The 11,203-nt window shown below is 42.2% G+C and overlaps 1 protein-coding gene across 2 annotated transcripts in view; it reads right to left on the bottom strand.

The window, feature by feature from the left end:
* Positions 1–1,959: 1,959 nt before the first annotated feature.
* wdr91 (WD repeat domain 91) overlaps positions 1,960–11,203 on the bottom strand; it is a 130,212-nt gene continuing 120,968 nt past the window's right edge. For both annotated transcript variants that reach the window (XM_072552426.1, XM_072552427.1), the window contains exon 16: positions 1,960–2,945. In XM_072552426.1, coding sequence (XP_072408527.1) covers positions 2,781–2,945 — 165 coding nt within the window. In that variant the 3' untranslated portion in view covers positions 1,960–2,780. The remainder of the gene's footprint in view (positions 2,946–11,203) is intronic.

Genomic DNA, 11,203 nt, shown 5'->3' with positions numbered 1-11,203 from the left:
GAAATAGGAACAGATTTGTCAAGAAAGGGAAGGAAGGAGTGAGAGATGGACAAGGTGAAGAGGAGGGGGGACATTGGAAGCAACATTCATAATTTCTTCCATTTTCCAAAATGAGAAAAGTAGCACCAATGATGTCATAAATAGATTAAATTCCCTATAGTATGGAAACAGGTCCTTCAGCCCAATAAGTCCACACTGACCTTCTAAAGAGTAACCCACCTAGACCCATTCCCCTATCCTATATTTACCCCTGACTAATGCACCTAACACTAAGGACAATTTAACCTGCACATCTTTGGACTGTGGGAGGAAACCAGAGCAGCCAAAGGAAACCCAAGACAACATAGGGAGAATCTGTAAACTCCACACAGATAATCGCCCGAGGCAGGATTCAAACCTGGGTTCCTGGTGCTGTGAGACAGCAGTGCTAACCACTGAGTGATCCTGCCACCCGGGATATACCAGAGAAAAGGTTGTGGAGAGGCACTTGATCAAAACAAGGAATGTTCCATGTACCTCACAAACAAACAGGGGTTCAATTTATTCATGAGGGACTGTTTCCGAGGGGATGCTTGGCACGCGTCAAAAAATGGACAAACAAGATACTAGGAAAAAGTGAGTACTGCAGATGCTGGAGACCAGAGTTGAAAAATGTGGTGCTGGAAAAACAAAGCAGGCCAGGCAGCATCCGAGGAGCAGGAGAATCGATATTTCGGGAAAACAAGATATTAGCAAAGTTAAACAAAATAAAATGGCCCCAGCTTGTACAAAGTACTAAAACAATTATAATACTTCCAATACTATATAGGTAACATCTACTGTGGTTGAGTATAAGGCACATGGTGAAGAAAAAAGTTTGCATTCATGTCTTGATTATCATTTGCATTTCATCTTCGAGTAGGAATAAGATCTTAAGTTCAAAGTTTGTTAGAAGATTTGTAGCTCGGGTGCTCGTTGTTGTGGTTCTATTTGCCGAGCTGGGAAGTTGTGTTGCAGACGTTTCGTCCCCTGTCTAGGTGACATCCTCGGTGCTTGGGGGCCTCCTGTGAAGCGCTTCTGAGATCTTTCCTCCTGCATTTATAGTGGTTTGAATCTGCCGCTTCTGGTTGTCAAGTCCTAAACTACGAAAGCAACCACCCCAACACACACAAACGAAGTTGCATCAAGACACTATTCAAAAGGGCCACAACACACTGCAGTACACCAGAACTGCAAAAAGAGGAAGAAGAACACCTATACAATGTATTCGCCAAAAACAGATACCCCCGCAATTTCATCAACAGATGCCCAAGGGAGACACAATGGAACGAGGACATGCCGCAACCTAAAGGACTAGCCACACTACCATACATCAGGAGCATTTCTGAACTGACAGCCACTGCGACCACTAGGACTCATAACAGCACACAAACCAACAGCCACTCTCAGACAACTCACCAGAACGAAGGACCCAATACCCAGCATGAACAAAACTAATGTAGTGTACAAAATCCCATGCAAGGACTGCACAAAACACTACATAGGACAAACAGGAAGACAGCTAACGATCCGCATCCATGAACATCAACTCGCCACGAAACAATATGACCAGCTATCTTTAGTAGCCACACATGCAGATGACAAGCAACATGAACTCGACTGGGACAACACTACTATTATAGGGCAAGCCAAACAGAGAACAGCCAGGGAATTCCTAGAGGCATGGCACTCATCCACAGACTCTATCAACAAATACATCGACTTGCACAGCAAAGATAGAAATTTGTTCAAGATTTTGTTGGTAGAAATTGAAACTCTGCACCACTACATCCTCTTACATTCTAGTAAACAGTGTTTCTTCTACTTCTGCCCATTTGATAAAACTACATTACCAGTTAAGAGTATTTACAAAATCCTCCAAGCAGGTTGTTACACTTTAATTCTCAACTAAGACAAAGTGAGGCATAGAACACAAAGTCATGCAAATAAAAATGTGAATACTTCTGGATCAGGTTTATTTTGTTCACGTTTCCTTCTTATGTATGATCCTGCAAGCCCATGAGGTTACCATGAGGCTATTAAGAGCATCTGCAGCATACCCAACCATGAAATCTTATCATTTACCCAGATCTTGTGCACAAACAAAAAATGCAAAAACAGTCCACTAGATGGTAATCGATATCACAGAAGTAAGATGTTAGACAACATTGAATCTTCTACCAAAGGCACTAAATTGAGGTGTTGTATCAAACAACTGTTCCATCTTAGATCAGCAAAGCTAACAAAGATCTTGCCCATGAATCTATGATTGAATTGGGTCCTAAAATGGCCAGCACATAGTAGAACCACAAAACATTACATGCAGCTCATGTCACAATAGTGTGACAAGAGTTTAAAAGGCAGCACATTTGCTCATCCTGAGGACATGTTCCATTATTGTGACAGAAGAGGTGACAGCTACTATTAAAGGGGTGCCCAGGCCACAATATATTTAAATAATCAAGCTGAGACAGTACAGTAACTCTGGCCCTGTCATCCACAATATGCTGTTCTTGAAGTGAAATTTTAAAAATGAGACTATAACAGAAATGGCTTTCATATAAAAAGCTGTTAGCCAGACAATAGAGAGGTACGTAACTGGAGGGAATGCAGCAAAATATTGGAATCATTTGGTTAGTGAAACTTTCACATATTTACACAGATTGAATTGGAAGCACAGTATTGCAATGCCCTGCACCTTGCTAATGAGGCAATGTCAATCAGTCAGCCAAAGTGTAGCTTCAGTCTTAACGGTTTTCCATTCATGCTTTTTGGGCTAGTAGAGTTGTCAGCTTAACCCTCCCATCCATGGATGCTGTAAGGCATGTCCCACAATCCATTGCAGTGCACCAATCGACAGTGACCACTGGTGCTCGATGACCTCCAAGTGACAGGCAAGGCTCCAAAATTTGCTCTGAATTTGTCAGCTAGAAGACAAAACGCATACTGCAGTCAACAGAACAATTGAATCTAGAGTCTTGTTTATTCTTGGGTCAACTTTTGCCTATCCCCATGAAGTGTTAGCCCCAGTACAGATTAACCAAAACAACAAGAATTTGTTTCTGTAGGAATATGTTGAAAGAAAATAGGATTTTCATCTCAAAAATGTAGTAAAAGATAGAATCTCACATACAAAAATCACATACAGTATTCATTTACAAATGGCCAAATCTAAAAGATCACTTGAAAACATAACCACACCATTAGGACAGGACATGGAAATAGGAAAGGCCAAAGGAAAAAAAATCTGAAACATTTTTTTCTTTTTTTATTTACAAAGGAATCATTTATTTATAAATCTTTATCAAATGCGATGAGGTTATTTCAAATATGCCATTTTCCCTTTGTTTACCTTCTATAACAATCAAGTATGTACACCAATGCATTACTATCAAATTACCAAAGTGAACTCAGCATTACTGCAATCAGTGCAGCTAGAGACTGAAGGTGAAGCTTCATAAAAATTAATCAATCATATTTTATTTCAGCGCCATTTTCTCAAGGGTAATTAAGGTTGGGCAAGAAATTCTGGTCTTGTCAGTAATGTCCATGTCCCATGAATAAATATGTGAAAACTTTTGAAAATTAACAACTCTGGAAAAACCAGAACAGCAATAAAGTAGCAGAGGAATATTTTGTATATTAAAGTATTATAGATCAAGAAAATAGGACATAATAAACATGAAAAAAATTCAGTATTCTGCAAATCATCTTATTTAACATACTCAGACAGGATTCAGCTAAACTCTTCATTTTCCATGATAACAGAAGACTCAGTTAAGCCCTATTCCCCATTAATTCCACATACCTATTCAAACCAGTTTCTTTCTCTCGGCCACACACATACCCACCTTCTCAACCCATTTCTGCAACATACACTCACTTGTACTGTTCATCTGTACTCATCCTCGCATTGACTCGCTCATGCCTCCCCTTCCACTCAGCTACTTCTAACTCATCCATTCCTCCTCTCCGCACTTCCCACCATCTAGATTTGTCAAATGTGCCCAAATTTGGAGATGTTGGAGTAGAAAAGTAGCAAGAATTATGAAAAATGTGAAATGGTTTATAAGAATAGGAAGAGGATGGTCTGACATTCAGTAGTAATGAATTCCACAGACTCACCACACTCTGGGTGAAGAATCAGGAATATCATTTCTGCATCTAACCTGTCTCAACCAGTTAGAATCGATAGGTTGCTATGAGACCACCCTGGCGTCACAAGGGAATTAGTGAAAAAGTGAATTATAAATTAGACTTAGACCTTTCAAGTTTGTAAAACATTGACTGATGAAAGAGAAGTAAATATCAGGAAACAAATAAATGTAAAGGTATTCAAACCCTTGTAATCCAGACTTGCCTTTTTCAAAAGGTCTGTTAGCTACAGATCAATTACATCAATTAGCAAAAGCTAGGCACATTATTACTGCTGCATGTAACTACACCTGCCAAATATTTTTGGATGTGATAGAAATTGATGAATGGCTGAAACGGTTTACTCCTGGGCTTATTTGTACTGTGGACAGTCAATGAGACAAACTGCTTAGTGAATCTCGTACGGGGGCTCTGTGATATACATCATCACGATATATATAGTTTTGTACTCCTATTGCTGGCTTTTTAAGGAAACAAATGTAAATACCCCATTCTCAGGTTGTTGTGCCATGCATTTGCGGTGTGAGCACAGTGTCACAGAACATAGAACATTACAGCGCAGTACAGGCCCTTCGGCTCCCGATGTTCCACCAACCTGTTGAACCAATCTGAAGCCCATCTATCCTACACTATTCCATTTTCATCCATCTGTTAATCCAATGACCATTTAAATGCACTTAAACTTGGCGAGACTACTACTGTTACAGGCAGTGCATTCCACATCCCTACTACTCGGAGTAAAGAAACTACCTCTGATATCTATCAACCCTCAATTTAAAGCTATGTCCTCTCATGCTGGCCATCACCATCCGAGGAAAAAGGCTCTCACTGTCCACCCTATCTAACCCTCTGATTATCATATATGTCTCAATTAAGTCACCTCTCAACCTTCTGCTCTCTAATGAAAACAGCCTCAAGTCCCTCAGCCTTTCCTCATAAGACTCACCCTCCATACCAGGCAACATCCTCGTAAATTTCCTCTGAACCGTTTCCAAGGGTTCCACATCCTTCCGATAGTGCAGTGACCAGAACTGAACGCAATACTCCAAGTGCGGCCACACCAGAGTTTTGTACAGCTGCAACATGACCTTGTGGCTCCGAAACTCAACCCCTCTACCAATAAAAACGAACACACCGTATGCCTTCTGAACAATCCTATCAACCTGGTTGGCAACTTTCAAGGATCTATGTTCATGGATACTGAGATCTCTTTGCTCATCTACACTATCAGGAATCTCACTAATAGCACGGTACTCTTACCGACTACGTACTGACACAGTATGAAGGCAGGCCAACAAGGGGTGGTGCCATATTGGATTTAGAACTGGGGAATGAACCTGGCCAGATTTGGACGTAGGGGAGCACTTTGGAGATAGTGACCATAACTCGGTTATGTTTACAATAGCAATGGGCTGGGAAAGGTATATACTGCAGGGAAAGAGGTATAACTGGAGGAAAAGCAATTATGATGCGATTAGGCAAGATTTAGGATGCATAGGATGGGGAAGGAAACTGCAGGGGATGGACACAATTGAAATGTGGAACTTATTCAAGGAACAGCTACTACGGGTCCTTGATAAGTATGTACCAATCAGGCCGGGAGGTAGTTGTCGAGAGAGGGAGCCATGGTTTACTAAAGAAGTTGAAGCTCTAGGAAGAGGAAGGCTTACGTGAGGATGAGGCGTGAAGGCTCAGTTAGGGGTCTTGAGAGCTATAAGTTAGCCAGAAAAGACCTAAAGAGAGGGCTAAGAAGAGCCAGGAGGGGATATGAGAAGTTGGTAGATAGGATCAAGGACAACCTTAAGACTTTCTATAAGTACATCAGGAATAAAAGAATGACTAGAGTAAGATTAGGGCTGATCAAAGATAGTAGTGAAAAGTTGTGTGGGGAATCTGAGGACTTAATGGATACTTTTCATCAGCATGCACATTGTAAAAGGGCAGTGTTACTGAGAATACGGAGATACAGACTGTAAGATAAGACTCTGGGACCAGATGGAATTTATCCTCGGATTCTCTGGGAAGCTAGGGAGGAAATTGCAGAGCCTTTGGCTTTGATCTTTATGTCATCATTGTCGACAGGAATAACGCCAGAAGACTGGAGGATCGCAAACGTTGTTCCCTTGTTTAAGGAGAGTCGGGACAAGCCTGGTTATAGGCTTCGGTTGTGGGTAAGATATTGGCAAAGGTTATAAGAGATAGGATTTATAATCATCTGGAAAGGTATAATTTGATTGGGGATAGTTAACAAGGTTCTGTAAAGGGGAGGTCATGTCTCACTCACTTATTGAGTTCTTTGAGAAGGTGACCAAACAGGTGAATGAAGGTAAGGCGGTTGAAGTAAGACATTGATAAGGTTCCCCATGCTAGGCTATTGCACAAAATAAGGAGTTTCAGGATTGAAGGTGATTTAACATTTGGATCAGAAATTGGCGAGCTGAAAGAAGACAGGGGGTGGTGGTTGATGGGAAATATTCATCCTGGAGCTTAATTACCAGCGGTGTGCCACAAGGATCCAATTTGGGACCACTGTTGTTTGTCAGTTTTATAAATGATCTGGAGGTGGGTGTAGAAGGATGGGTTAGAAAATTTGCGGATCACACTAGGGTAGGCAGAGTCATGGATCGCACTCAAGGATGTTGTGGGTTACAGAGGGACATATATAAAATGGAAAGCTGGGTTGAGAAGTGGCAAATGAAGTTTAATATGAAAAAATGTGAGGTCATTCACTTCAGAAGTAGTTTCAGGAATGCAGAGTACTGGGCTAATAGTAAAATTCTTGGCAGTGTAGATGAACAGAGATCTCGGTGTCCAGGTGCATATATCCCTGAAAGTTGCCACCCAGGAGTTGTTAAGAAGGCATATGGTGTGTTGGCATTTATTGGTAGAGGGATTGAGTTTTGGAGCCATGAGGTCATGCTTCAGCTGTACAAGACACTGGTAAGGCCGTATCTGGAGTATTGCATGCAATTCAGGTGACCGCATTATAGGCAGAATGTGGAAGCTTTGCACGGGGTTCAGAGGAGATTTACTAGAATGTTGCCTGGTATGGAAGGAAGGTCTCACGAGGAAAGGCTGAGGGAACCGAGAATAAGGAGAGAAGGAGGTTGAGAGGTGACTTAATTGAGACATATAAGATAATCAGAGGGTTAGATAGGGTGGGCAGGGAGAACCTTTTTCCTCAGATAAAGGCAGCTAACACGAGGGGACATAGCTTTAAATTGAGGGGTGATAGACCTAGGACAGATATTAGTGGTAGTTTCTTTACTCAGAGAGTAGTAGGGAGGTGGAACGGCCTGTCTGTAACTTGCCGAAGTTAAGGGCAATTAAAGGGGCATTAGACATACATATGGATAATAGAACAGTATAGGTTAGATGGGCATTAGATTAATTTTGCAGGTTGGTGCAACATTAAGGGCCGAAGGGCCTGTACTTTATTCCTATTAGTCCTTCCAAAGTGAATCACATCACACTTTTCTGCATTAAACACCATTTGCCACTTCTCAACCCAGCTCCTCAGCTTATCTATGTCCCTCTGTAACCTGCAACATCCTTCAGCACTATCCACAACTCCACCGACCTTAGTGTCATCTACAAATTTACTAACATATCCTTCTATGCCCTCATCTTGGTCATTTATAAAAATGACAAACAGCAGTGGCCCCAAAACAGATCCTTGAGGTTCACCATTAGTAACTGAACTCCAGATTGAAAATTTCCCACCAATCACCAGCTTCTACCTTCTTTCAGCTAGATAATTTCTGATCCAAACTGCTAAATCACCTACCCTGGGGAACATTTTCAAACGCTTTACTGAAATCCATACACACCACATCAACCACTTTAATTTCATCCACCTGTTTGGTCACCATCTCAAAGAACTGTCAGGTTTGTGAGACACGACCCTTCACAAAACCGTGTTGACTGTCCCTAATCAACTTATTCCTCTCCAGAAGATTATAAATCCTATCTGTTATAACCCTTTCCAACACTTTACCCACAACCAAACTAAGGCTCATAGGTCTATAATTTCCAGGGTTGTCTCTACACCCCTTCTTGAACAAGGGGACAACATTTGCTCTGTTCCTGTCTTCTGGCAATATTCCTGTAGGGAATGACGACAAAGATCAAAACCAAAGGCTCGGCAATCTCCTCCTGGCTTCCCAGAGAATCCTAGGATAAATCCCATCTGGCCCAGGGGACTTACATATTTTCCACCCTCCAGAATTGCTAACACCTCCTCCTTGTGAACCTCAATATTGCCTAGTCTAGTAGCCTGTATCTCAGTATTCTCCTCGACCACATTGTCTTTTCCCAGTGTGAATACTGAGGAAAAATATTCATTTAGTACGTCCCCATCTCCTCAGACTCCATGTACAACTTCCCATTACTATGCTTGATTGGCTCTAATCTTACTCTTGTCATTCTTTTATTTCCGGTATTCCTTTTGAAAACCTTAAGGTTTTCCTTGATCCTTTCTGCCAATAACTTCTCATGTCCCCTCCTGGATCTTCTTAGCTCTCTCTTTAGGTCTTTTCTGGCTAACTTATAACTCTCAAGTGCCCTAACTGAGCCTTCACGTCCCATCGTAACATAAGCCTTCTTCTTGACAAGAGATTCAACTTCTTTAGTAAACCACGGCTCCCTCGCTTGACAACATCCTCCTGGCCTGACCGGTACATACTTGTCAAGGACATGCAGTTCATTTAAGAGGCTCCTCATTTCAATTGTGCCCATTCCGTGCAGTTTCCTTCCCCATCCTGTGCATCCTAAATCTTGCCAAATTGTATCATAATTGCCTTTCCCCCAGTAGTAACTCTTTCCCTGTGTTAAATACCTATCCTTTTCCATTGTTAAAGTAAACATGATCGAATTGTGGTCACTATCACCAAAGTGCTCACCTACCTCCAAATCTAACACCCGGCCAGGTTCATTACCCAGTACCAAATCCAATGCAGCTTTGCCCCTTTGTTGGCTTGTCTACATACTATGTCAGGAAACCATCCTGCACACATTGCTCAAAACCTGACCCCATCTAACATACTTGAACTTTAGTATTTCCAGTCAATATTTGGAAAGTTAAAGACCCCATAACAAGTACTCTGTTACTGTTGCTCATGACTACCCTGCTACTCTTAGTGGACACCACCACTCTGTAACTATATGCCATGTGGCACACAATATGATGGGTCATGTGCAGTGTCACATAGTTGATATGACTGATCACATGGTCACCAATATGTTGCATAGCACTGTGCACTTGCACGCCATCACACTGTCACCATATGCCATGTGGCAGAGAGTCATGATGCAGAGGCTAAATCCAAAGAATGTAAGACCGTAAGACATAGGAGTGGAAGGAAGGCCATTTGGCTCATCGAGTCTACTCCGCCATTTAATCATGGCTGATGGGCATTTCAACTCCATTTACCTGCACTCTCCAGGTAGCCTTTAATTCCTTGCAAGATCAAGAATTTATCAATCTCTGCCTTGAAAACATTTAATGTTCTGGCCTCCACTGTGCTCCTTGGCAATGAATCCCACAGGCCCACCACTCTCTGGCTGAAGAACTGTCCTCATTTCTGTTCTAAATTGATCCCCTCTAATTGTAAGGCTGTGCCCATGAGTCGCAGTCTCCCCTCCTCGAGGAGAATACTTCCCAGTGTTTACTCTTTCTATCCATCTTATAAGTTTCTATTAGATCTCCCCATAACCACCAAAATCTAATGAATACAATCCCAGGATCCTCAGCCTACCATAACAGGGATCATCATTGTGAATCTCTGCTGGACACACGTCGTTCCTGAGGTCTGGGGCCCAAAATTGGACACAGTATTCGAAATGGGGCCTAACTAGAGCTTTTTAAAATCTCAGAAGCACATCACTGCTTATATATTCCAACCTTCTTGATAGAAATTACAACAAAACATTTGCTTTCTTAAACTCAGATTCAATCTGCAAGTTAATCTTTAGAGAATCCTGGACTAGCATTCCCAGATCCCTTTGTACTTTGGTTTTATGAATTTTCTCATAGTCCATGCCTGTATTCTTTTTCCCAAAGTGTAAGATCTTGCATTTGTTGATTTAATCAGCCATTTCTTGGACCATTCTCCTAAACCGTCTAAATCTTTCTGCAGCCTTCTCACCTCCTCAGTACTACCTGCCTATCTGCCTAATTTTGTATCCTCGCCGAACTTTGCCAGAATGCCTCCAGGCCCTTCATCCAGCTCACGGGGCGGCATGGTGGCTCAGTGGTTAGCGCTGCTTGCCTCACAGCACCAGGGTCCCAGGTTCGATTCCAGCCTCGGGTGACTGTGTGAAGTTTGCACATTCTCCCTGTGTTAGTGTGGTTTCCTCTGGGTGCTCCAGTTTCCTCCCACAGTCCAAAGATGTGAAGGTTAGGTGGATTGGCCATGCTAAATTGCCCATAGTGTTCAGTGCATTAGTCAGAGGGAAATGGGTCTGGGTGGGTTACTCTTCAGAGGGTCAGTGTGAACTTGTTGGGCCGAAGGGCCTGTTTCCACACTGTAGGGAATCTAATCTAATCGCATTAAGTGAACAGCTGTGGCCCCCAACACTGAACCCTATGGGACACTACTTGTCACTGGCTGCCATTCCAAAAAAGAACTTTTTATCCCAACTCTCTGCCTTCTGTCAGACAGCCATTCCATATCAGTAGCTCACCTCGAACACCATGAGCCCTCACTTTACTCAGCAGCCCCCTGTTGGGCACCTTATGAGAAGCCTTTTGGAAGTCTAGATAGATAACATCCACTGGGTTTCCCTGGTCTAACCAACTTGTTACCTCTTCAAAGAATTCTAACAAGTTTGTCAGGCATGACCTCCCCTTACTAAATCCATGCTGACTTTTTCTAATCCGACCCTGCACTTCCAAGAATTTAGAAATCTCATCCTTAACGATGGATTCGAGAACTTTACCAACAACAGAGGTTTGGCTAATCTGCCTATAATTTTCCATCTTTTTTCTTGATCCTTTCTTGAACAAGGGGGTTACAACAGTGATTTTCCA

The sequence above is a fragment of the Chiloscyllium punctatum genome, chromosome 32 (assembly GCF_047496795.1).
Source record: "Chiloscyllium punctatum isolate Juve2018m chromosome 32, sChiPun1.3, whole genome shotgun sequence".
In the NCBI taxonomy this organism is placed as follows: Eukaryota; Metazoa; Chordata; class Chondrichthyes; order Orectolobiformes; family Hemiscylliidae; genus Chiloscyllium; species Chiloscyllium punctatum.
This window is presented reverse-complemented; position numbering and strand designations above follow the sequence as displayed.